This window comes from Canis lupus, chromosome 34 (assembly GCF_003254725.2).
Source record: "Canis lupus dingo isolate Sandy chromosome 34, ASM325472v2, whole genome shotgun sequence".
Lineage (NCBI taxonomy): Eukaryota > Metazoa > Chordata > Mammalia > Carnivora > Canidae > Canis > Canis lupus.
This window is the reverse complement of record NC_064276.1, coordinates 32,908,999-32,936,681: the sequence shown is the minus strand read 5'-3', so window position 1 is coordinate 32,936,681 and position 27,683 is coordinate 32,908,999. Positions and strand designations below refer to the sequence as shown.

Here is a 27,683-nt window from a genome sequence, read left to right as displayed (position 1 = left end):
AATGTGTCCTCCTCCGGTTGCAAATGCAAAATGTTTTTATAAACAAGCCTCTTTACCACGAGCCCCCGCCAAAAGCACCCCAGTACACTCGAGTCAACAATACAGAAAGCATGAATATTCACCTACAGGACGACTGAAACCACTGGCCCTCCTTGCTATTTTTTTTTTATTGGAGTTTAATTTGCCAACATCTAGCATAACACCCCGTGCTTATCCCGCCAAGTGCCCCCCTCAGTACCCGTCACCCAGTCACCCCCACCCCCACCCACCTCCCTTTCCACTACCCCTTGTTCATTTCCCAGAGTTAGGGGTCTCATGTTTTGTCAACCTCATTGATATTTTCACTCATTTTCTCTCCTTTCTCTTTATTCCCTTTCACTATTATTTATATTCCCCAAACGAATGAGACCATATAATGTTGGTTCTTCTCCAGTTGACTTGCATCACTCAGCATAATACCCTCCAGTTCCATCCACGTTGAAGCAAATGGTGGGTATTTGTCATTTCTAATAGCTGAGGAATATTCCATTGTATACATAAACCACATCTTCTTTATCCATTCATCTTTCGTTGGACACCGAGGCTCCTTCCACAGTTTGGCTATCGTGGCCATTGCTGCTATAAACATCGGGGTGCAGGTGTCCCGGCGTTTCACTGCATCTGTATCTTTGGGGTAAATCCCCAGCAGTGCAATTGCTGGGTCGTAGGGCAGGTCTATTTTTACCTCTTTGAGGAACCTCCACACAGTTTTCCAGAGTGGCTGCACCAGTTCACATTCCCACCAACAGTGCAGGAGGGTTCCCCTTTCTCCACATCCTCTCCAACATGTGTTGTTTCCTGTCTTGTTCATTTCCCCCATTCTCACTGGGGTGAGGAGGGATCTCCTCGCTTTTACAGATGTGTGCAGCTTAGGACGGTTCTGGCAGTAGCAGCAGACAGAGCGTCCCCAGATGTTGCCTCTCAGGGGAGACGGGGATGCTTCAGGAACCTCCGAGGACTAAAATTCTAAATTCTAAAACCCGCCTGAAGAGTTTGAATCATGGTGTTGGGAGAGATGTGGATGGCGGGTGGGAGGGGAACACATCTAGCTGTGTTTTCCATTTCACTATTCCTGTCACTGAACAAACACCCTTCACCTTTCACCTAAACCAGTACACAGTCAGCAAAGTAGAGGAAGCTTTAAGTAGAGAACTCAGTGGATTTGCACAAAGCGGGCGTCTCCGGCACCCAGAAAGGCTGTCTCGCGCTCTCCCAGGCCCTGCGCGCCTCCGCGGCCTCCCGTCTCCTGTCACCGCCGTCAGCTCTCGCCTGGCTTTGAGCTGCTTGTGAGTAGCCTGACTTAGGAAGCACCGTCCTGCCGTCTGGCTGCTTTCCTTTCGTGTGTGGAACTCGCCTGTTCTCGCAGTCCGCTCCTTCGCCCCGCTGGGTGACGCCAACAGGTTCCTGAACAACCGCGCCTCCTCATTCTCCTGTGCCCCATGATCCTGTTGTTTTTCATCTTGGGACTACTATGAATAGTGCTGTTCTTAAGACCCTCCTATGTGAGGTAAATGGTAAATAAATTAAAATATTGGGTTGGGTGCATGCCGAGGTGTGGGATTCATTGGCCACGAGGTCTGCATTCGTCAGCCCTGGCGGACGCTGCCAGGCAGTTTTCTGAAGTGGTTGTACTGACTCACATCCGTCAGCGACGTCGTGCCAACCTTTGGTATTGTCTGTCTTTGAGAGTTTTCACCATTTTGTTGGGAGGATAGTGGTATTACCTGATTTTAATTTGATTTCCCTGATGATTAAGTTAGTTGGCCACTTTTTCGTACATTTAATTTAAGTGTCGGTTTGTATTCTTTTTCACCTCCTACTCCTTTCCACTGCTCTAAAATGTTGTATATTCCAGGTGGTAAAATAATCAGCTTTTTTTTATTATTATTATTGGATTGTCCTATTTGCATAACTGGAGATCATCTTCTATTTGGGCAATATGAAATTTTACTCTTCATACTATTTTGTTCCAGGTTATTGCAATGACCTCCTAACTGATGAATCCATCAACCTCTATGCTATCTTGGATTCTCTATCTTCTGCACCACCCATAAACTTATTTTCTGGCAACCTTGCAGGCCAAGTCCATCGCAGCCCTGTCTCACCCATTCTCTCCCCACGCTGCCGCCTACTTTCCTATCATCCCTATGCTAAACAATGTTTCCAGAACTCCCCTGTGAGGGCAACCCCAGTGGCTGGGCGGCTTAGCGCCACCTTCAGCCCAGGGTGTGATCCTGGAGATCCTGGATCGAGTCCCCTGTTGGGCTCCCTGCATGGAGCCTGCTTCTCCCTCTGTCCGTGTCTCTTCCTCTCTCTGTGTTTCTCATGAATAAATAAATAAATCTTTAAACAAACAAACAAAAAAAGAACTCCCCTGTGAAAGCACACAGCAGGGGAGGCAGGTGGTGCGCACTTGCTGAGTATTCCAATTATCAGGCATCGTCCCTGGAAATTCTGATTCAGTAGGTGCAGGCTGGGCCCCAGGAATCTGTGCTATTAACAAGGTTATTCTTACTCAGTTTGAAGAATACCATAAGCAGATTTCTTGTTTTTGCCTCAGTGCGCTCGCACATTCTGTCTCCACTGTATCTTTCTGCGTTCTTTCCTCCATTGTCATCTTTAAACATCCACACCAGATGTTACCTGTAGGAGTCTAATTGACTCCTGTAGGCTGAGTGAATCACTCCATAATCAACAAATTGCTTATCCCATAAATCTTCCTCACAGACCTCTTGCTCTAGTGGCCTGCCCATCTCAGCTGATGGCATGCACTGGTGTTAGCCTCAGTATAAATGCAGAACCTGCCACAGCCTGCACATCGGTCCTATTCCACCATCACCTCATGCCTAGATTATTGCAGAAGCCTGCTAATAACCTCTTTCCCTGCTGGCATCTTGCACCTATGCGGTCAGAGTGATCATTATTTTAAGATCTAAATCATCTGAACCCTGTACTCCTGCTCAAACTCTCCAGAGGATTTTGGAGTAAAAGCTAGAGTCTTCTTCACTAGGTCCTATGAGGCCCATCCCACCCTGTCCCCTTCCCCACTTTTGCCCTTTGATCTTCCAGCTACTCAGCTACAGTGGCTTTTCTACATTTCTTAGAACGTCCCGAAGTATGCTTGCCCTGTAGAGTTTTTGCGTTGCCCATTCCTTCTCTCCAGAACATTTTCCTCTACGTGTCTGTAGTAGTAACTCTTGCACTTTTTTCAAGTCTTGGCTCAGATGTCTTCTTCTCAGTGAGTCCTGCCTTGACTACCCGATTTAGAGATGTGACCCATCCTTCCCATACCTCTAGTTCCTTTACCCTGCTCTCCCTGCCCCCCACCCCATGACACTCATTAGTTCCGAATCATTTATATATCTCCCAGAATATGAACTCCCCGGAGACATTTTAAAATTTTTTTTTTTTTTTTACTGTTGTGCTCATAACGTATGCCCAAGGATATCAGGACCAGTGCCTGGCACATAGTAAGTGTTCACTGAATACTTGTTTGATTTGTTCACTGAAGTATTCAGGATGCGTTAGAGATGTAACCTTAAATAATATCTCTGTAGAAGCCAGAATTTTAGGAAAAACTTCTCCAAGCTATATTGTATATTTTCACATCTTGAAGTGAAAATGTGATATTGGGAGTTTGGATGAAGCTGGGGTTGCTTGTGTGCTGCTGGGTTGATTTGAAGAAGTGTGTTATAGGCTGGCTCAGCCTACTGCTCTTGGGGCTATTCTTTGGGATACAGGCTTATGCAAAGTTAAAAACCTCTCCAGGTAGATACCTGAGTGTTTGTTCCCTCCTTGCTGGGGTTAGTGGTACTATCCTCAGAGACAGGTTCCCATGAATAAATCAGATCACCTAGGAAAATGAAATGTCTTATGGTTGGTTCAAGCACATCAATTTTGAAAAGTATATGCATAAATGCATAGTCCTATTATAAAACCAATGTGCTTTTGCATATTTTAGCTCATCTAAAGGGCATTCTACATCCTTGAGTCAATTGGGGGTGACCAGAAGCCTCTTCCCCTCTTTCTCTTTCTCTCCTGCATTGTGTCCTGAAACACTATGATGCTGTCCTGCTAATATCTGACTGCTAAATAAGAATATTACTGTACAGGGCCTATTTATATACATCTATTTTAGAATAATTTTGCTTCTATTACCGTAAGTTCTTAAGTTCCCCATATATATGCAAATATATGTATATATTTTTTAGTATATATGCACATATATATACATATTATATATATATATATATATAAGTTTTGCTTTGTAAGGTGTAGCATTTCATGGGGCAGGAGGATATTTTTCCTCTCCGCTTGCAAAGAGGTTCTTTTTAAAAATCTGTTGGCTCAGCAGATACATGATGTCAGCTCACGTAACCTTTGGTGACTGCTAATTGTCTTCTTACTGTTTTACCTGACTTTACCTCTCCTCACAGCCCAAATTTATTGATTATAAGCTTTTTATAAGAGTCAATCCTACACTTTTGTGTTTTTCAAGATGTCTGGAAGGAACACTGCCGGGCTGTAATAGAATAGCTCTAAGCAGCTAAGAGAAGAATCCTTTCATGAGGAGTGAGTAGATTTCATCTAATAATAAGAATGATGATTAGTAGCTCACCACTTGAAAGAAGACTCCTCTATGAAGAAATATATCTTAAGTCAGCTAATGTAATACTTATTTGAGAAAGCCAAATCTCAGAGAGTGTCATGAGGGAAAGCCTGGGTATAGTTTTATCCAAAATAAAAAAGGCAGTTAAGCACCATTGAAATCATGGTTAAAATTTCCATTTAAATGACTTCATAAACTGTATGCATTAGCAAACTTAAAAATAGACACTTGTGTGAGCTATTATAGGAACTTTATTGTGCAGCAAAACAAAACAAAAACAAAAACAAAAAAACTTTAATTGCTATGCAGTAGAAAAATACCTAATCAGACTGTCCTTTTTTCTCTCAGCATCCTGAAAGCGTCTGTATTCCAGAGCTGGGAGTTAACTAATGCTAATCTTATGAGCCTGCACATCAACAGATAAATTTATATTTAATCTCTTTTTCTGTTACCTCTCTCTTCTCTGCAATAGGCAAGTACTAATGAGCCAACAAATGTGGAAATTTAGCTTAAAAGTGCCCAGCCATAAAGGATGGCAGGCAAATGAGCAAAAGTATGAAATATCTTCTAAATGCACCCATTCATTTAACAGCTATTGAATACCACCAGATATTAGGAACTAGAGTATCAGGACTGAAGTAGTAATGAAGGTTTGGGATATTGAAGAGGAGGATTAAGGAGCTAGCAAATCCCAGCCTTCAAGGCACCTATAGTTCGTTCATTCATTCATTCATTCATTTATTCATTCATTATCTATCGAATGTTGACAATCCAACGTACCAGGGGTACAGAAGGGAAATAAGGCAAACCAGATATTCTTGCCCTGACAAAACTTATATTCTAGTGGGATAGAAAAGCAATAAATAAGACAAAGACAAATAAGAAGATATATGTGTGTGTGTGTTAATATATATATATAAGTATATATATTAAAAATATATAGAATATATATATAAATATATGTAGAAAAGCAATAAATAAGACAAATAACAGACACGTGTGTGTATGTATATATATATATAATTTTTTTTTGGTAGGGTGTTATGCCCTAAGGAGAAAAATAAAGTAGGAATGGAGACTAGAAGTGTTGAGAGTGGGGAGCAGGTTGCAATTTTCAATAGATTGTCCGGGAAAGGACTTGGGGGGAAGGTATCTTTTTAGTAAAGGTCTGCAAGAAATAAGGGGGTCTGTTGTGCAAGTGCCTGGAGAAGGAGCAGTGGCGGCAGCAGGAAGAGGCGGTGCAAGGTGCTGGGGGGAGAGGGTGCCTGGGCTGTTCGAGGAAGGGCAGGCTGCAGCGGGACCAACAGCCTGGCGAAGCCTTGCGGAGGGGGTTGGGTGTCACTCGGAGCATGATGGGAAGCCACTGCAAGGTTCTGCGCCGCAGGCCTGGAATGTGAATATGTAATTTAGTAAAGGGAGCTAACCGCAGGGAAAGGTTAATTAATAATTGAATTCAACCATAAATTGTCAAGCTGACTGGAAAGGTTAAACTGTGCTGGAAGACGTAAAACTAGGATGAGCGAGAAGTCCAACCTGGGCCTAACTTTTGAGGAGTTACCTGTGAGAGGTCGTAGCGACCTTCTGAAGATGGTGCAGGAGTCGGGGAGACACCAGGGAAAGAGCTGGGCTGAGACTCTGACCACTGACGATAGCCACAGGGTGTCCCTTGTCTACTCCCAGGGGCTGGAGGGGGGGATCCAGTGAGATCTTCAAAATGTCACCACCACCTTGTTCTTTTGCTTCCTTGTTGTATGTGCGTTGTTTTCCAAGATCTCCTCTATTCTTCCTCAGACTCCTTAGGAGGTAGAATTATGAAGGAAGGAAGGAAAGGGAATTGGAAAACTCTGTCTTCGTGTTAATTCCTGAGTCATTGTTCTACAGAAGAGGGGGCGACTGTCCTCCATCCCACATCTGGTGGCTGAGAACCACAATATCTGCTATTCTAGGCCTAAAAACAAAGACAAAACAAATCTTCAAAAGTATTATGTTCTGGGAACTAAGGTGATTTCAGTTTATCTTCCTCTTTGTCATCCCTCTTGCCTCCTACTTGAAGATCTTCAACCACCAGGGCGCCTGGGTGTCTCAGTCGGTTAAGTGGCTGATTCTTGATTTCGTGATCAAGCTGATCGTGATCTCAGGGTGATGAGATCAAGCTTCAGGTCCGGCTCTGTAGTCAGCACAGCAACTTCTTGAATCTCCCTCTCTCTTTCCCTGTGCACCTCCCCCTGCCTTCTCTCTCTCTCTAAAATAAATAAAATCTTTAAAAGAAAAACCCAAAAAACAAACCTTCAACCAAATAGTCAAAAGCACAGATTTGTTCATTTTCATTTTTATCAGCTCTAAAGATACTTGCAATTCTTAATGTTTTCACAAGCTGAATTGTGTGACTTTCATACAATTTTTTTTTTTTTTTATAAAGATAAAACCTTACGTTATCGTCAGGACAGAAAGCAAAATTTTATGAGCTGTTGCTTCTGCCAAAGAAACATTGCCCTCTCTTGGCTTAAGGTGTTAAAACACTTAGCAGTGTTTTATGTCTAATTTTGGAGTGTTGCTTTCAAATTCTGAATTGGAGCAGTTTGCCCTGAAATGCCATGGATTTGTGTTTTGCCCATAGTGGATGTATACAGCTAATTTCTCTTGTGGCTTTCAGAGCAAGTCAGAGTTGAGATGGAAAATTGCTGTAGGAAGCTGGCATGATTTTAAACTCTTGAAGGAGGAGTAAAACCTCTTTCCGTTTTCCACTGCATGGAAAATATTAAACTCCCTTTCAGGACGCAGGGGAGATGATGAGTATTATGCATTTTCATCTCTTTCTCATGGGTTCTTGTGATTCAAATCCTACCCCCATTGCACTGTTAATTCTGCATTAAAAATCCTGAATGCAAAAAAAAAAAAAAAAAAAAAAATCCTGAATGCCCAGATTGAATCATTATGTACCTCTAGCGGTATTAGTTCATCTTGACTGATGCCCTTGACTTCAGAGTATAAATAGAAAAATAGAGATAGGTGACAAGGATTGATTAGCGATCCTCCTCCTAAGTGAAACAGTAAACCTCTCTAGATAAATCACTAGCTCCAAAGCCGGGAGAATGCATGTTAAAAGAATTAAGGGCAGTGTGGGTGTATGTGTGTGTGTGCATTTTATTATTTTTTTTTTAAAGGCTTCTGAAGTTTGGAGCCGTTGGACTGATCTTTTTTTTTTTTTTTTTTTTTTAAGGGAAAGATTCCTTTTAAGTAAAAGGGAACTGAGATTAATATTTTATTGCCTTTCTGAGTCCCCCCTCCCTCTATGCATAATCATATATCTATATCTGTAATTACTTTATTATTATTAGAATTTAACTGTAGGGTTGAAAGGGCTCAGGGAATCCTCTGATTGCTTCCCTGGCAATCTTAAGCCCCACAGGGAGGAGAGTGAGTATCTTGGGGTGCCCCAGCATTTCCTCTGTGCCAGCTCATGTTCTGCGCACTTGGCGCAAGTGACCCACTCATGTAACCCCGACACCCGCTCACAGGTGGATGCTCCCCTTATTCACCCACAGCAGGTGAGGAAGCCGAAGCGCAGGTTCAGCAGCTCGCCCCAGAAGGCACGGATCCGGGGTTTGAATCCTGCTCTCAACCATTAGGCTGCCACCTGCCTCTTTCCCTCGCCCATTCTTTCTAGAATTTGCAATCCCGAGGGTAAATTTTCACCGACCCATTCCCTTTCCCTTATAGATCTTTTAAGGCTCCCCTTGTCATGGTTTTCCCTTCTTGGAACTCGGGGAAGGAACCCCACTTCTCCCCGCCTCTCGCCTCCTCCTCAGCCTGCAACCATTGCTGCATTTTTTTTTTGCTATTTTTAAAAATTGTTTACATTTATTCTATTTACTTATTTTTGTTATTTTCCCATTTCTGCACTCTTAAGTTACTTTACGTTGGGGTTAGAAGCGAGTGCCATGTAATAAGGGCTTGGCCAGTTCTGAGTTGGATAATATCAATAGTACAATCACCTCCTGGTGTGTACGTACATCCTCTGTTCCTGTTTATCACATCTTTTTTTTTTTTAATTTTTTTAATTTTTTATTTTATTTTTTTACTTCCTTTGCAAAACCACATTCTTCATGCCTCAGATCTTGTTATTGATGAGCGATGCCATTTTATTCATCCTTGAATAGCTCAGGTGTCTCACGGCCTTTGAATTTTGACTGTGATCCACGAACGCGTCCTGGCTTCGTGGACGTTGTGTAGCATCTGTTTAGGGTATTTATGAAAGTTTGTAACGGAGTGTCCTAGGATTCTCTGGCTCTTGAGACAACACTGCTAATAGGATGTGGAACGTGTAAATTCCCACTGAGTGTCAGACTGTCAAGAGACGGTTGTGTGACTCAGTATGATAAATGGGCACTTTGGGCCAGCTGTTGGCACATCACCTACCTGACTGCGTCGCGGGGAAGAGACCGAGGGAGTGGAGCACAGCCTCCCACCCTCTCACTCCATCCCCTAGACTCCCTCTCTGCCTGCTGCAATCCAGTGGGCCCTCCACTCTACCGGGAGATGACATAACCCTGCTTCCCAGGGCAAAGACCATCGTTACCCACTTACCAAGTCCCATACAAGACTCCTTTGCCACAGCAAGTTTGCAAAGTGATTGCCAGTGGTTGCTGCAGTAGAGGATTGTGCAGGATTGTGATTCGTAAGTGCAGCTTTCCCCTGCCGTTACTTCCCCTCTATTCCACAGTAAGGTCTGATACTTGGGAGTTTGAGGTGGTGAGCCGTCCTCTCGAATTTGTCTTGTTGGCTCTGCTGCTGTCTTTTAAAATCACGGATGTTTCTTTCTTTCTTTTTTTTTTTTTTTTTAAGATTTTATTTATTTATTCATGAGAGACACAGAGAGAAAGGCAGAGGGAGAAGCAGGCTCCATGCAAGGAGCCTGATGTGGGACTTGATCCCAGGACCCCGGGGTCACGACCTGAGCTGAAGGCCAATGCTCAGCCACTGAGCCACCCAGGAGCCCCCTCACGGGTGTTTATAGGCTGGAATTGTTTCCCTCTAGTGGTCCTGACCTCCTTGGCAGCCCCCCAACCTCAAGACCTCCCCACACCCTCTGCCACTGCAGTTCCATTGGAAAAAGACCTTGACAGTTCTTCCTGTTGTTTCCTTTGGAAGTGGTGCACACGCTTGCTGAAATCATCTACCCCATATCCAGCTAGTGCACCACAGTTCCAGGGTACCGGGCATGTTTGTGTTCCCACGACTCTCTACCCAGACCTGGGAACTTTGGCCAGTGGATTAGAGGAGAGGCAGGATATTTCCTTCCCACTGGGGAGCTCAGGTGTGCCTGGGGCATCCTGTTCTTGCCTCTGGGATGTCATGATAGCACCGTCACGGACTTGTTCCCCTGTAAATGTTTCCCACCTGATTGAAATTCTCAAAGTCCATGCGCCTGCAGTTTAGGGCTTGGCTTAGTGAGGTTCTGTAGGGCTAATCTTTTCTTCCCTTGCCTTGTTCCAAACATCATTCCAGATGATACTGTTAGTACCCATTCAAGGAACTTCTTGGTTTTAGTAGGGTTTGGACACTGGCAGATGGACTTATCTGCCATAGAGACTTATTTGGGGGAAAAAATGTGATTTTTTAACAATGGACTTACAAGCAAGCTTAGAGTACAGCTACGGTTAGCTCAATTTCATACCCCCGTGCCTTCGTCCCTGTGATGTCTTCCAGAGGTGCCTGTCTCCCGTGGCACACTTTTCTATCGAATTGCTCTTCCTTCTCAAAGCCAGCCAAGAGATGACCACCTCTGAGAAGTCTTCCCTCACCCCTCTCCCATCCAGGGCTCTTCCTTGACTTTCCTTGGGCTTAAATATGCTTTTATTGTGCTAAGTGTATTTAGCTCTAATTATTTAAAATTTACCTCCCCTGTCCACTGTGTTACACTTGAGCTGCTTATGGCCAAGGCGCATGGCGATTCATTTCGCATTCCTACTCATAATGTGCTTCCAGATACATAGGGGCTCAGTACGTGCAAAGTTGTATTAGATCCTTTATAACCATAGCACTGGGGGGAAGGGGTCATCTGGCAAAGAAAACAGAACACTGGTGGAAAAAAAGACCAAGGCAGGGATTGCTGCGATGACTTGTAAGAGGCTGGGGAGGACGAGGAAGTTGAGATTGAGGCATACACCTGCCAGGGGATGACACCAAGCCAGTTTGGGTGGTAGTAGGCATTCTGAGAGTTGTGCCCAGAGATGTTAGAGGTGTGAGTAGAGATAGGGGTTGTGGTAGTGGTAGAGGGAGCCTGGAGAGTGGAAGGTTTCTCTGGGATGACAAGATGAGACATGCAGGGTAGGGAGAAGCCCGAGGGTTTGGACACTGGCAGATGGACTTCTCCCAGGAGATGGCAGGCACCCTGGGAGGAGGACAGTAGTGGCTGGCAACTGGCAGCTGTGACACTGGAGAAAGGGCAGGAGGGACAGGGCGTCCCTTCAAGTAACAAGGAGTTAGAGCAGGCGTGGGGGTGGGTGGGTGGAGTTGCTGTGACCTCGGCGCTTTGGGATGGCCAGTAGTGTCAGGCAGTTGTATGTGTTGTATCTGGCGAGTCAGCGATGGGTGATTCAGTTGTGTCTTAGGGTAGCCAAGGGAAGCCAGACGCTGGTAGATGAACCAAATGACAGGTTTGGCTTAGTTTGGCACGGGATTGAGGTCATATGTGACCATAATGCTGCACAAACAGAGGATTCAAAGCAAATACCAGAAATTCAGTTTTTGCCATTCCCCCCCTCACCCTTCTTGGCCTGTACAAACCACTCTGTGAGGTTGGGTTTTCAGTCCTGGAATGAAATCTTAGCACAGACCTGGATGCTTCTTGACATCTCAGATTTAAAAAAAAAAAAAAAAAAAAGTATTAATAACTTGTATCCACAAACACAGTCTCGGCCTAGTAAGTATTATGTCTGGTTTAGTCCATCTGCATACATTTTATTATAGAAATAAAATAGCCATTTAATTATTTTATTCGTTCCAAAGTAAAGCTTTTCCCACTCCTCCAGCTCTTGTTTGCTGTAGATGTGAAGGCCGAGGTGGGGAAGAGTTCTGCTGAGCTCCTCGTCCCTGTTTTCCCTCTAGGACATCCAGACTACCTCTCTCTTCCCCGGGCATCGCTGGCTCTTCAGAGTAGACAGGGCAGGTGGGGACAGGCCAAGTCCAGGGGCGTCTTCCAGCCTGACCTCACTTTGCTGTTGGCTTCCTGCAGATGTGAAGCTGACGTCTGTAGGTTCTCTGTAGGGTCCCTCCCCTCTTGGCTTCTGTGGCTCCCTCACTGTGTTTTCCTTGATGTAGGGGAGACGCACGGTCTCTTTCATGCCAGTGGGGGTGCGGCCTTCGTTCAGGTTCAGATCCCGTGGACTTGGCAGCACTTAGGGGGTAGCTAGGTGGAAAAGCCCCGGGGTCTCCAGCAAACTAAGAGAGGTGGGAGCTAGAAATAGAGCTGTGGGGCACATGGTGGGAGAGGTCCAGACAGTGGACACATTGGCCCAGGAGAAGACGTGGAGCCTCGTATTCGACAGATGCTCGTATTTGAGAAGCAGGAGAAGGAGCTGGAAAAAGAAGGTGGAAGGAAGCCTCTTTCAGAGTATTGTTTTCAAAGGTGCGGACTGTGCAGAAGTCAGCTCAGAATTAGGTCTGTTGTGACTTTTTTTTTTTTTTTTAACCCAGAACGTGGAACTTAAACATGTATACATTTTTATTTCAATCGTGAAGACCCCAAAGTGTTTTCCTCCCCCTGTTTGGAAAATTTGATGTTACCTTTACTTTAGAGTTTCTAATTCTTTGCCGACAAATTTTAACTTTTTTCTTTCAGTTGTGTATGAACACAGATCAAGATTAGAGAAATCCTTGCAAAAGGAAAGACTTGAACATAAAAAAGCAAAGGAAGGTAAATATGAAATGCAGTTTGTGTTCTGTGTTTTTATCATACTCCTCTTTGAAACATTGCGTGCTTGCTTTACTATTTCTTTGTTGTTGTTAAGAACTTTCTCAGATCAGCCCTGAGTCAGTTTTATAAGTAGACAGAGAAAGTCAAGCAGTATGTTACGCATTGAACAATACGGTAATTCCTGCTTAAGATTGGATCCCGAATCTTTCATTCACTGCCACCTTGAGGCAGTTCATAGCATTGGTTACACATATTATATCAGAAATAAACAGCTTTAACTCTGAATATTACACACATATGTCACTCATCCCCGAAAATTCTGGCCATAGATATCCGAGAAGCAACAGCATGTGTTGCCCGGAATATGACACATTTTATACATTCATACACATACACAGGCATACAGACATTTATCTATGTTTACAACATAACACATTGATCACATCTTATGGTGTCTCTTTTGTTTTCCTCTGCAGGGTATCTTTTAAGTTACACACTTGTTTTTATCTTGTGAAGGCGTTTGTTGGCACAGCTGATTGGTTCAATTTGGAAAATTAGCGTCTAGCACAGGCATTGGGCAACCCATTGACTTTTAACAGAATTTTTCTATAAAGCATAGGCTCTATACAGCTCGTGATTGGAAATCATCCACATTCTTCGTTTGATTTATTTGCTCGTGTATTGTGAAATCCTGTGAGGAAATATAAGTTAGGTATTTTGTCTCATTATGTTGGCGTGGGACGGAGGGAGGGAGTGTGGGAGGGCAGGATGGGTTAGGATGTTTTACTGACCCTCGGTTTAAGCCTGTATGAAGAAGAGGAGTTTAGCATCATTAAAATGCTTTGATAGGATTTGGATTTTCCTTGTCTTTAAATGCAGAGTGATTTTATAGAGCCATCTAGTGGATAATAAAGCCTTAAGAGCATTAGAGATGGGTTCTGTGGCTTGATTTCTCTTTTCAAGTCCTGAATGATTTTAGCGTGCCATCTAGTGGACAGCAGTAAATCATCTCTGTCTTCAGATGTGCCTCATTTTTTTTTCCTCCTTAATTTCAAGGAGAGTTAATCACAGAGTGCACGTTATAAATTCACTTCTAACTAATTGGTTATAATGTATACATTATTTATTCAAGATGTACAGCTTTAAAATAAAGCTGAAAATTATCTAATAGTTTTTTTCCTAGTCTTTCTAAAGCATTGAGAGGCAAAACAAAGTAGGCTACCAAGCCGATTGTTTTTAAACCTAAAATATTTCCCACAAGTGTGTACGAAATGTGCTTTTATTCTTTTAGATGTTTAAAAATTCCATAATGAGTTAATTACACCCCATTTTCTCCATTTTTTTTTATTTTCTAGATTTTCTTGTTTATAAGTTAGAAGCACAAGAAACACTAAATAAAGGAAGGGTAAGTTGGGGGTTTTTTCTTAATTATTTTATGAAAAAGAGAGGGAAATAATAGTGGCAAAATCTTTTACTATGTTGATCATAGGACTATAGGGCTGGAGTGTGTGTGTGTGTGTGTAATTTATTTATTTTTTGCTGCTAAAAGAATCCCACAACATTACTGTCACTTGCACAGTCCAAATTAACTGGAGACCAAAGCAACTTTTTCTCTTACTCTAAGAAAATCATATAAGCATTAGTTGGGTGAACCATTGGCATCTTGGGGGTATTAAAATCGAGAAGGGTCCGTTCCTTGCATAGCTGGGAGGCTGTCCGCTTTCAACTCGTACTTGCTTTTAAAAGCCCCAACTAAAACTGTGTGCTTTCTGTTGTGCATTTCGTAACACAGTTTCTCTGTCAAGTAAAAGAGTAAAGCAGTAAAATAAAGCGATGGAGCAAAATTGCAGTTCATTTTAGGAATTGTAAAAAAAAAAAAAAAAGGGGAGAAAAAAAAACCCAACTCTAAAGGGTTGAGGGTGTCCTTGGGCTGGAGGTGGGATAGAGCGAGGGGCGTGGCGGACAATGGAAATGTGGGGGGTCCGTGTGTAACCGTGTCCTGCTGGGACACAGACGAACCCACTGCATGGAACATGGCCCAGACTCAAGTTTCAGTCCTGGCTCGACTTCTAAAGGAAATGCTTGCCCTCCGCTTATTGCTTATCCTTTCTCAGTTTCTTCAGTCTGTGAAATAGATTCTCATTTGGGTGGAGTGATAGATGGAGAATGCCGTACCCCCGAAGCCCCGGGAAGGAAAGCGCCTTCTCTCTCCCCTTCCTTAAGCCTTGCAAAGCCTGTGAGGCCTGGCCTGGCCTTCGCTGGTTCATCGCCACAGCCCCCCGGAGCCCCTGGCACAGGGTGTTAGCTGCGCGCGGTGACTGTGTCTCGGGACAAGTGCCTTGTGCCTCTGAGCCCTGGTTCTTCGCAACTTGAGAGGGGACATAAATCATTTCCAGGGCCCTGCCAAGCTGCTCGTTTATGAAGCCATGCCTTGCTTTTTCTTTAACTAAAGTCTAGCAAACTTCCAGGAATGTTAAAACTTCATTCCTGCCGTTAAATAAAGAGCCGGCCCTGGAGACGTCCTGGTTCGAGCAGGGCATTCATCATAGCTTCTATGAGTGAAACAAATGGAATTCTTCTGTTAAGTGCTTTAAGCTAGTTTAGCAAGAGAGCCAGAATCGTTATCATCGTGTTAACTATTTTCTTTTCAATTTGCAGCAAGATTCCAATAGTAGATACAGTGCGTTGAACGTGCAGCATCAGATGTTGAAAGTGAGTCATTTAACGTTGTTCCTCATGAATGAATGAAAGAATTAACTGAGTAACTTAAGTGATCAGGGAAAGCTTTTACAGAAGATTGATTTGTGTGGTAACGTGGAACATTAAAGTCACATTTGCAGTAAACACGATGTAGAATTGTGACGTGTCCCCTCCTCTAATCACCCCAGTTGCAAAAATCACGGTCAGCTTATTAATACATTTTCTTGTAAATCAGTCTGTCTGGTCACCTCATTTAAAATTTTATTCTTCTCTTTATCCTTTAAGGCTTTTTTTGTTTGTGTCTGCTTGTTTCATGTCTCACAGTGGTCTTCCTTAGACGTTTCTGTGATCCCCGGTGCACCAGAGGCAGCAGACAATGAAACGCCTCCTTCATGTTACCGATACTTAATGTGTCCTTTCACCTACCCCAGGAACACAATTTATATTTAAAGATTCTCCTTCCTTGGTTCTGGGGTAAAACTCATTATTGTGTGTCAAGAAGACTTAGAAAGAGAGAGAGTGAGTGGAGGGGAGAGATTCATTATTTCTGTCAAGCTAGAAGAGAGGAGTGGATGCCATCCAGTGTTCTGCACAGCGGGGAAACCATGCCCTGATCTCTAGGCCTCCAGCCTCCCTTCCTCCTCTGCCTCACTTTTGGTTTGGCGTTGTCTTTCCTCCCATATCAGGAGAGCAAGTGCTTTTTATTGAAGCCAGAACCTTTCCTACTATCCAGAAAGCTGTGTGTGGATTAAGGCACACTGTCCTTTCACATTTAAGCATTTGGAGACCGTGGGATTTATCTAAACTGTGATCACAGCATGGTGTTCTGACCCAGAAGTAGGGCAAATAATCATTCTATAAACAATGTATTATTTCCCCCAAAGGGAAGGAAATCTGTTCTTTTTTTCTCTTTCTTTTTCTTTAAACTGGGTTACCCAGAGGGCTGAAATTTAAAGAAGGGAAATAAAAAATGTTGCTGGGAAAACATTAGATTGAAAGAGGAAGCCTGGAATATCCATAGAAGGATAGTTTTTCCATTAGCTTTACCCTGTCTCCACAGCAGTGTGAGTCCAGGGAGTTGCCCCGGATCCTTCCCCTCCCCTTCTCTCCTTGCTGACTTCTAACTTCTTGTTGTCTTTACCGACGTTGGAAATTGAGGAGAAGATTATTTTTGGCCAGGATACCCAACACTTGATTTGAAATGTGAGGGAAATGGAGGGGGAGCTGCCCAAATTAACAGCAAGCCTGAGGAAGACAAAGCCTCCCGCTTCATCTGTCGGTGGGCCGGGGGTGGGGGTGAGGGGGTGGGGGGGGAGGGAGAGATTGAGGCGCTGTCAGCTGGGGTGTCATTTCGAGAATGTGCATCTCTGCTCAGGTTCTCATCTTCGCAGAGTCAACACGAAGAGCTGAAGAAGCAGCACAGCGACTTGGAGGAAGAGCACCGCAGACAAGGAGAAGACTTCAGTAGGACATTTAATGACCATAAGCAGAAATACCTGCAGCTACAGCAGGAGAAAGAACAAGAACTTTCTAAGCTAAAAGGTATTTGCGAGTCTGATTAGCTAGTTTACATGGAAATAACTACTCCTGTAATGTTTCAGTAAAGTAGAATTTTGGTTTTTGTGTTTTTTTTTTTTTTTTTTTTTGCATGGTGATTGGTTCACATTTATCATGTGGCTATTTATAGGCACGTATTTCTTTGTAACATGTCACATTGATCCTTATCTCTTTGGGTTTGTTTAGAGAAACAGGATAGAGTACTTGGTGTTTCTCGATGGGGTACACTGGCCACATCGGGCAGGGCCATTTTTATGTGTGCTGTAGGATATTTAGTATCTCTGACCTCTACCCACAAAATGCCATCAATGCTTCACATTCAGTGCAACGATCAAAATTGCCCCGTGCATTTCCTAGTCTCCAAGGGGCCAAGAAATCTACCTGTTGATCGCTAGTAGTAGCTTGGAAAAGCTCAGGATCTAGAGTCAGACTGCCCTGGCGAGACTTGGCCTCTTCAATTACTGGTTCTACGACCATGGGCAAGTTGTATGATCACCATGGGCCTCATCGTCATCATCTGTCAAACTGGGATATTCAAAAAAAGTTACCAACCTCGCAGGGTTTTATGTAAAGCACCTAGGACAGTTTCTGATACATGATCACTGTCAGCATGAGGTATTTTCATGGTATTCTGAAACAAATGTATCACTCTGAGTGTATGTAAAGTCTGGAAGAAAGGGAAATATTCTGCAATCAATTATCCAGGTGCTTAATAAGTTTGAAGTGCGACAGTTGGTTTAAAAAGTCACATGGTGCTCGTGAAAACAATGGTGAAATCCAAGGAACGTCTGTGGTCCAGTTAGTTATACTGTGCCAAACTCTATTTTTATTTTATATAAGATACCGTCATAGAGGGAAGGAATCTGAGTGATAGGTACTTTAGACCTCTCTGTACATTTTTTTTTTGCATTGTTATGTCTATAAGTATTTCAAAATAATAAGTTATAACAAAAAGGCACATGAGAGTTAAGTAGCCATTGAGGCAGATTGCAGAGGGTTAACATGGTCCTGAGAGATCTGGGCCAGGTGTCAGCCGATAATACCCACGAGCCATAGACACGCAGGACACGCAGGGCCGTCGGTTGGCTTGTTGGTGGTATGGGCACATGGTGGAGATCATGAAGATAACAGAGAAAAGTCCTCACAAAGGTAATATAAAGCGTGTCTTCTTACGTCTACTTGGTATTATTTTCTTTGAAACAAAGGGCAATTTAGAGTAAAATTTTAACAAATTATATGTAGAGGTTATAAATCAGAACCGTGGAAAAGAGGAGGACACCTGTACGTGAGTTCTGCGTACTAAGAGAATTTAAGCCTCGTAACCTGGCCTAAATTTCCTGGCAGCCAGGACAGAAAGGGAAATGCAGTAAGTTATGGGCCTCTTATCAGAAAGAGAGTGTACCTACCCTGTGGGTGGGGCAAGGGAGGGAGAAACAGAGAGAGGGAGAGAGAAGGGGGGAGAGAGAACAGTATTTCCAGTATCAGTTAGTTTTTGGGAGAAGTTTCTGAGAGGCCTTAAACAATAGGGTGTGACAATGCCTTTGATGGCACTTTTATGAGCAGTTCCTCCGTCAGCACTTCCGTTCAATTATGATCCTTTGATAAAAGCTGCGGACAGTAAGTTAAAGCATATTGCGATGGAGGCAGGTCAGTAGTGGCAACTCAGGCGTATAATCCAGGTAGTCTCTGGTAAAGTTCAGTGTGATGCCAGGAGAGAGTTTAGACTCCCTAGGGAGATGAGCCAGTAGCCTATAAGCTTAGATAATTATTCTTTTCCTTCCCTGTTATAATAATAGCTGACACTCAGCTAATGTTTACCATGTGCCAGGACCAGGTGAAGCTCTTCATGCGGTTATTTTATTTAATTCTCATAACAGCCTGTAAGCTGGGCATTGTGTTTAGCCTAATTTAACAAATGACGAAATTGAAACCTTCATAAAGTTAAAGAACTTACTCAAGGGCAATACATTTAAGGCACAGAAGAAACCACCATTGAGTTTATGATGGAAAACTCCTTTAGAAGCTAGCAGTTTGGGTGTTGAGTGCACCTGTCTCTGTGTGTGTGTGTGTGTGTGTGTGTGTGTGTGTGTGTGTGTGTGTGTGTCCTAAAGCCTCATCCAGCCAACAGCACGTTGACAGTACCCATGGTATTCCCCCTTGATTCCCAGTGGTATTTTGACCTTCGAGTCGAAACCTTTCCTACTTGTTCTTGACCTCTCCCCTACACCCAGTCAGCAATCCAGAGCTCAGGGGCGAGGCGGGGACCCTAAAGGAGTAAAAGTGGGCAGAAAATATGGTAAGAGATGGTGACGGACACTTTTCTCAGTGCTGAGTGCCGCGCTGGAGGATTAGGATTTTGTCTGCAGGGGGTGACGTCCACTCAGGGATTGTTAGCCCAGCGCAGTGTAGACTCAGACCTCCTGTCCCAGCAGTGTCGTTAACAGCATCCCCTTTCACTTTCAGAGGTGTCTCCCGTTGCAAAATGAATTAGAATGTTCCCTGCCACCATTCAACCTCTGCTGAGTATTGTCACATGAGAATTGGCCTCGTGTTGCCAGGTCTTAGTAGACCCAGATCCTTGATTTCTAAATGGTTCAAATGTGGAACACTCTGCATAGGCCAACACTGCAAGACTGCAAGGGCCAAAAAAAAAAAAAAAAAAAGAGAAAATGAGTTGGATTCAGCCCTGGGGCTGCCAGTTTATAACATCCAGTGTCCAGAAACAGCAAAAGTGAGAAAATCACCAAGAGGGTAAGAGAGGTGGGCCTGGCGTCTTTACGTCACTGAGGCTGTTCCTTGAGCAGTGGGCTTGAGGTGGGAGAGATTATAGGACTTCCCTTGGGCAGCTATAGTCTCACATTGTTGCCCTGGAAAAAACTGTCCTGTCGCTGTTGGAGGGGGAATTTGCATCAGGCAGGAAAGAAAATAAGAAATATGTAAGAAATAAGAAAATATACTTAGAATTTTTAAACAGGTAAGTGGAGTTTCTCTCTGTCTCTTCATTTCTTGAGTTGTCTTTGTACTTGAAGTACTTGATGGGGTCTGTGGAGATTATTGGTTCTGTGAGAAAAAGGATTTGTACTCTTTGAAACTTTCTTTTTAATTTGTGGAGAGACTCAAATCTTATAGCATCCATGCCCATTACACTTTGTTCCTGAGGACCTGCTTATTGACAGAAATCCTTCATTTTCAACTCCTGACTAATTAGAAATTCTTAACTTCCACACTGTGTAGCTTCCTTAAAAGTATTTAAACTCCCGAACCAGATTGTATTGGAATATCAAGCTGAATCCATGCCACATCCCAAAGTGATACAGTTGTCGTTGATTGGGCATACTGTACAGAGTTCAAAACAAATCCTAAAAATAGTTATGTGAAGTTCTAGATATGAAAATAATGGGATCCAAAGCCAAAAAAAAAAAATCCTAAGGCTTTATGCATGATTTTTTTTTCCCGCAAATAGAAACCGTGTACAATTTGAGAGAAGAAAACAGACAACTAAGGAAAGCACACCAAGACATGCACACACAGCTTCAAGACGTCAAGGTAAAACAAGACGGAGCATTTGCTTGGCATTGACCTGCTTTACTCTGTAGAATGGCTTGACCAGTCAGCCCTTAAGTGACCTGCATTACAAATCCACACTGTTATTCTGGGCTTTGCATAAACTAGAATGTGCCCAGTACTTTGACCACTTCTGCCCTGTAAGCTAAAAGATGGTCTGAAAAATCCAAACGTTTTCATTAGTAGCGAAATGATTCTTTGGCTACGTGGTTGCCTTGTAATAAGCATTTTATTTGCCAAGGTTTATTAATAATGAAATATTCATTCCTTTGGTTTTGATCTCATTGTAAAGGATTGTGATACTTAGGTGTAGCACATTTTCGGTTTCAGCAAATCGTCCTCTCTCTCCGACGATTTCTTAAACGTAGCAAGTGTCACCAGAACAGCAGACAAGCAGACAAGCAAGCTGCCTTTGGGTGTTCATACCACTGTCAGCAGCGGAAGAAGAATCTGTCTGGGAATGCTAAATCTCAACATGTAACATTCTTTTTTGTGTAGCAACAGCATAAGAATTTACTCTCGGAGCATGAACAGCTTGTAGTGACTTTGGAAGACCACAAGAGTGCACTAGCGGCTGCACAGGTTAGAAGGGTAGCCGCCTCTGTGGGTTCTTGTCACAATCTGCTTAACATTTCCGAATTCCTTTATGCATGTGGTCTCTGACAAGCCAATCTTGAGTGAGTTCCTTCGGACACACAGCTCTCCTGATCCTGAGGATCATGCATGCTTTCGAAATTCAATCAAGAGAATATGAAATCAGTCTTTGATGAGGTTTTGCACCGGTAGTGTGGTACCTGTGACCACTTCTATCCTACACGCAATGGGCTAATGCTTGTTTAAATCCCAGAGATGGTCCCATCTGTATGGTCTTTTGCCACTCTCTGACCTGTGGTGACTCTTCTTCTAGGATCTACAGGATTTTATGATGCTAGCTCCCAACTACATGACTGTCAGACTTTTTCTTCCATTCCCCCCTCCTTCGCTCCCATATTCCAGCCTACGCACGCTCCTTTTATGACCAGCCTTAGGTGTTCTTGGTCAAATTATGGAAAATAAGAGACCTCATGTCAATGGAGAAGGAAAAACAGGAGTCATAAATTCTGTTTGTTCAAAGCCTAGAACAGCCCCTGGCACAGAGCAGGCCCTCCGTGCTTATGCACTGAATGTGCAAGCGCACGAATACGGGTGTCGGAGAGCTTATGAAAGCGATACCATACTGTGTTTTACAGCTTTCTAGGAGATGCAAGTAAATAGGAATGGCTAGCTTAGCCACTGGGTTTGCACTTTTCTACTGTGGAAAGATTTAAGAGGAAAACCAGCTATCTGTCCTTAATCAGGAGACCGTGTATTATTTTTTGTCTTTATAAAATTATGAAAAGCATAACATGCTGGGCCCTGACCCATCTCACAGGCTGTAGCATCTGTTTGTGGGACTTGTTTTCAAGGTAGTCATTGGATATAATATCTCCCTATGAAGCGATAGCTGTGTGGTATTATTTTACACGTGTACAAATTAAATGGACTTTAGGAGATTGTTTCACTTAAAACCTTCTTTATACAATTTTTACCAAGTATTACTTTATTTGAGGCCGTTTTTCATGCAAACATTGTGACAAACCGATTTGAATATTCTGTGTGCTGTGATGGCCACAAATCTCAGACTAAGCAACAGCCCAATTTTTAAATGTAGCCGAGTGGGGGAAAGCAAGAACAAAATAGAATTTGAGTTTACAGTGTGTCTGGGATCATCATAAGAACTTTTCATACAGGATTTTATTTAATGTTCACAGTCTACTTTATAACATTGTGCCCTTTTTTATAACCAAATGCAAGGAAGTCAAAGGGAAAATAGCTGGCCTAAGATCAGCGACCAGAACTGAGGTTAGAGCTTAGGTCCTCTTGACATCACGGTCACGGGTAACTCATAAGCTGGTGTTTTTGGAGACTTCCCTGCATCAAGTTAGCTGGGCCTTGTCCCAGACCTACCGAGTCATAGTTCCTAGGATGGGGGCCCCGGAGATTGCATTTTTAACACGATCCTTCATGATTCTCAATGCACACTAATGTTTGAGAGCTGCAGCATAACTGCTTTCAAATATGTATCTCGGAGGAGGAGAAAGAAGAAATATTTACGAAAAGTGTCACTATGTGCACAGATGTCTTTTTTTAAAGATTGCCTTTGACCCTCTAAAGTTGGTATGCAAGTGTTTTGATAGATCTCTGGGATAAGGGCCACTCACTGTTAGCCATGTGGCATACCTTTGTACGAATTATAAGGAAGCGCTCCCCTGAGACAGATTTCATAAGAAAACTTCTTCACCTTTGTGTGAGTTGGAAAAAGAATTTAAAAAGGCCCCTCTTCGTCAGGGTGGAAGAGCACTCGCTATGCCAGGGTGCACGGCTGGGGCAGCGGGAGCGCCAGCTGGATTCCAGCCTCCACTCAGCTGCTCTGTTGTGCGCACTGTCTGGGAAATTTGTCCAGAAAAGAGTTCTGTGGTTTTTGTGTGTGTGTCTATGTAGGTGTGTGTTTACACACACAGAATCTCTGTTTTAGGACAACAGTGTTGGTGCATATGATGAGCTAAGTATGAGCAGTGTCTATTGATTTTCTTAGTTAAGGTATTTGATTTTTTTTCCCTGCCTTTCTAGCTCCTGGTATGAAAAATATTGTGCACACACACACACACATACACACTGCACCACATATACACAGATACGCCCATATGAGTATATTGTATTTAATACTTACATGAGTACCTTTATCACCTTAGAAGAGGGAAGGTTCACAACGAGGAATAAAAATCTAGGCTCATTTCATGCCTACGCTGTTGCCTTCCTAAATCTGCAGAGCACAATACCAGAAGCCTTCTGGAGAGTGAGGGACCCTATTTGAGTACAGGTTGATGGAGGGGGTGGGGAGTAAGGGGGTGGCCTGAGCGATTTATATATATATTTACTTATTTTAAACTTCGGATTCCTTTTCACTGGAAAACATTACTCAGACCAATTTGGTAAAAGATATCTGCGCTTGTATTTATATAATTGTGTGAATTTTTAAACAGATTTTTTTTTAATGCTATAACGCTGGTTGCAAACTGCCTTGTGAATAATGGTATTTATACCACAAAGTTATTTATAAGAATTCTGACTGTTTAACATAGCATGAGAAACTAACATCTGTCTTAGATATTTTTTCTCTGTTCCCTTGATGTCTAATTCTCATTTGCATGTGCTTAAAAATGGGTAAGCATGTCCAAGTAAGAATAGCTAATGCATGGAAATAATCTGCATATTTTTCCTAATTTGTACGTACGTAAAATATCTTAGCCTAGGCTTCCAGTGAACCCTAATGTCCATCCATGAACGATCATGTCTCTTTCCCTCCTCACATTGTACAATTGGCATCCGGTTGTGCAATGTATACACAGACGCAAGTTGCAGAGTATAAACAGTTGAAAGATACTCTGAATCGGATTCCAAGCCTTCGAAAGCCAGAACAAGCAGAGCAGCCGAATGTGACCCAGGTGACACATTCTCCACGAGGCGACAACACAGCCAGGGAGAACACAGCCGGAGAGCCACGGGAGGTAAGAGGCGCCAACTGCTCTTCCACGGTCGGGTCACTTCCCCGTCATGCTGTCACCAGGTGAACGGCTCTATATATTGCCACCTCTTCCTGTGCAACAGTGGTTCTCAAATTTGCACGTATATCGGAGCCCCCGGCAGAGCTGTTTTAACGCAGATAGTTGGGCCCTAGCCCAGAATTTCCAGTTCAGTTATTTTGGGATGAGGCCTGACGATTTGCATTTGTAACTGATTCAGCTGGTCTGGGGAGGATGCTTTGAGAACTCCTGCTATAGTGTTTTCTGGGAAGGAAATACTGGCTTTGTTTATTCAGGTGGGTTTATTGGTTTGAAGAAGCTGTTGTGTCTGAAGCTTTTTTTTAACCTCTTTTTGTTGTTCTTGTCGTTTGGCTTTTTGGGGGGGTGGAGTGAGAAGACTGAATGATCATGAGGGTGTTGACAGCCCACTCGTGTTGAAGTTGCTGATACAGTCGAACTTGATGCACTGCTAGGTCCACACAGAACAAGCCAAACGTTGTATTTAAGAGGTCTTTATAAAGCCATCAAAGGTATGAGTGCTAGTCTCTTAATCCACCCTTTTTTTTTTTTTAATTTCTGCTTTTCATAAAAATTGAGGTTTTGCCGAAGACTATCTTATAAGAGGGACATCCAAAGTAGGGTCATCCTTATCTTTAATTCTCACATATTGTTGTTTTAATCACATGCATAAAAAATGGCAAATATGTCTATGTGTCTCCCCAAGGAAGTTGTTTTTAACAGTGAATGTTTGAGAGCTGTGTCCTGAGTTACCATCTTATGGGAATCATTCAGTTGCTGTGAGAGGACCTCATGGAAGCCTTCATTCCTTTACAGACGGGACCTTCTGTGTCCTTCTGGACCCTTGTCTGCTACTATTAAGAAGACATGACCAGATCCCTGGCCTGGGAATTGGTTCTGTTCTCTCTCCTGGTCTCACTACCAGTTTACTGGATTAATTTATCTTTTAATGCCTTAGACCTTCAGTTTTTTCATCTGGGAGGTGGGGTTGGTAGTTCTCTGCTGTCACCTTTCTCATGGGAATGGCTGTGGAGATAATTGGCACGTATCTGAAAGCACTTAGGGCCCCTTAGAGAAATATTTCGTATAAAGCCAGGGCAGTATTAGGTCAAACGTGCCAGGTATGTGAGGACATTGGTAAGACATATCTCCAGAAGTTGTCCTCAGATGTCTGAGAGAGGGCTTTCTTCCTCCATTCATTTCACTCATTCATTCATTCATTCAATTAATCAATCCAGTTTCTCAGTTATAGTTCTGCTAATTTAAGAAGAGGGCTTCACGTTTATTTCAATTTGGAAGAACAGTCTGACCAAAGAAGATTGGACGAGGGGAGGAGTGATATATTTTCTTATGATATTGTATCATCTCTTCTTTGCCCCTCTTTTCTAAGTAATGAAGATCACATGGAAATCTCTGAAACTTTAAATCCAGGAAAATCCATTTAAATCAACCAATTTTAGAAGAGGAGTCCTCTGTAAAAAGATATGCCTTTTTTTATGTTGACTTTTCTGTATTAGCGATACAAAATACAAAATATTTCCTCTGATCTACGAGGAAATGCTATTTAGTACATAAAAAAAATATTTTCTTATATTTGGTTTAATGAGCACTATTTGCAGCTACCATGGGCATCTATTAGTAATGGCAATTTTTTTTATTAGTTAATAAAAAATAAACCCAATTCATCTTCAACTTGATCTTGTCCTTCTCTTTTCAAATTATATATTTTTTTAAAGTTTTATTCATTTAAGTGATCTTTACACACCTCCATGGGGCTCGAACTCACAACCCTGAGGTCAGGAGTCACACCTTCTTCCAACTGAGCCAGCCAGGTGTCCCACTCTTTCAAATCCTTATTGAAAACAGAATTTACATTGAAGCAGGTGACATAGACACTGCATTACTTGAAGGCTGAGGGATTTTTTCCCTTTTGTTTTAAAGGAGAAACAGGAGTTAGATTGCTTTTGAGGGAAGGGTCTGCTGAGATGTGGTCACGTGCAGGCTTTACTTTTGAACTACTTAACCGTATTGTTTCTGAGATGAAATTTTGCTTATGTTCTCTCTCTTTTATAAGTGAGATTACATAGTGAGAAGCGTTAAGTGATTCCACTGCAGCCATACTTTTCAGTGAGGACTCTCTACTTCTAGACGCCAGGGTTTTGCTTATGTTGTAACCCCATAGAGATTATGTCACTGTTTTCAAAATGGAAGAGTGTCATTTCCAGTGATGTGCTTGGCCTAGGTGTCTCGAAATAGTGATGCGTGGCAGACACATGAAGCAGTTCGCAGGAGAACAGAAGAATCAAAACTTTACCCTCCCACCCAGAAGGAGGCAGACTTTCAGGCTCCAGCAGATCTGAACCAGCACGACGCGGAACCCCGAGAACCCGAGGAGCGGCAGGTGGAAGAGGAGCACAGAAAGGCCCTGGAAGAGGAAGCGATGGAGCAGGTCGGGCAGGCTGAGCATCTGGAGGAGGAACACGATCCATCTCCAGAGGAGCAGGATCGGGAATGGAAGGAACAGCATCGGGAATGGAAGGAACAGCATGAAGCCAGAGAAGAAGCCAACCTTCTAGGGGGTCACGCTCCGGCTGAGGTAAGAGGTCATCCGCTTCCTGTCCACCAGGATGATGTTTTGTCAGCTGGGATAGGGAACGTGGCTTTGCTTGTAAACACTGAAAAAGCCTCCCCATATCTGACAGTCTCTCAAATAAAAATTGAGGGACTTCACTAAACGTTGAATGCACATGCTTAAGCTTTCTATTGTAATGTTCGTGGCTTAGCTGCTCACGTGGCTCAGGAAGATGCCCGGTGGGAGGAGAAGGCTATTGTCGGTGTGTGTATTTTCTTTGCGAGCAGCACATCACAAGGGAGCATCACGCTCCCTTCCTTGAGCAGTAGGAGGAGGCATGAGCGCCTGACTGGGCACTTCCCAGAACGTGCTCAAGTCCCACCAGCATCTTGAGGCCGAGAAGGGTCTCATTTTCTAGACTCAAAAGCCTCCCTCTCCCTGTTCATTTACTATCAAATGGTAGGTTGGCTTTTGCACATTCATCTTCAAGGTGGTTATTAGGTTGTCAAAAGGCTGATCTTAGCACTTAAGAATGCCCCACTGGGTGAGTATGTTTAACCAGTCCCTGCTCTGGCTCCCCCTACAGAGCCTGCCTTCTCACAGAAGTAAGGCTTTTTCCCTTTAGAAAATCCATTTTTATGAGACATCATACTTTAAAAGAACTGGAAGCAACACTGAACGCAGAGGGCTGTCTCTCTTCTGCTGTCTCTAAGCCGATACCTAGCCGTGGGCTACTTGGCCTTTCCATAGATGCTGATCACCTTTTATTTATGACTCTGAAGCTTTGTGTGGCCTCAGACTCTAAGACTTCAAGCTGGTTGAGGCTCTGGGCTGAGTAGATGCAAAGGCCTCTGTTGTACTTCCACATTGTTGCACACTTCGCATGGAGAAGCCTCTCCCAGCCTTGTGTCCCTCATAGCTTTCTTCAAAAGTAATTCCCCCGTCGGTTTGATTTCCCTCACCCCTGCACCTTCTTTCCTTTGGTGAAAATTGCTTGTGCTTGTGTTGGTTGGGAGAGAGGGTGGGCAGGAGAGAGTGGTGGGTAGCCCAGTGGGGAGCAGAGTTTAAGGATTCCTGCATCAGTTCTTCCTTTCATTGGAAGGT

General features: G+C 43.2%; 1 protein-coding gene across 4 annotated transcripts in view; it reads left to right on the top strand.

Annotated features, from left to right (window-relative positions):
• GOLIM4 (golgi integral membrane protein 4) overlaps positions 1–27,683 on the top strand; it is a 78,109-nt gene that overhangs the window by 34,257 nt on the left and 16,169 nt on the right. For 2 of the 4 annotated variants that reach the window (XM_025425497.3, XM_025425496.3), the window contains exons 2-9: positions 12,492–12,566; positions 13,922–13,971; positions 15,225–15,278; positions 16,658–16,808; positions 20,287–20,369; positions 20,886–20,969; positions 23,816–23,974; positions 26,250–26,603. In XM_025425497.3, coding sequence (XP_025281282.1) covers positions 12,492–12,566; positions 13,922–13,971; positions 15,225–15,278; positions 16,658–16,808; positions 20,287–20,369; positions 20,886–20,969; positions 23,816–23,974; positions 26,250–26,603 — 1,010 coding nt within the window. The remainder of the gene's footprint in view (positions 1–12,491; positions 12,567–13,921; positions 13,972–15,224; positions 15,279–16,657; positions 16,809–20,286; positions 20,370–20,885; positions 20,970–23,815; positions 23,975–26,249; positions 26,604–27,683) is intronic. The other 2 variants (XM_025425500.3, XM_025425498.3) reach the window with 1 other exon arrangement.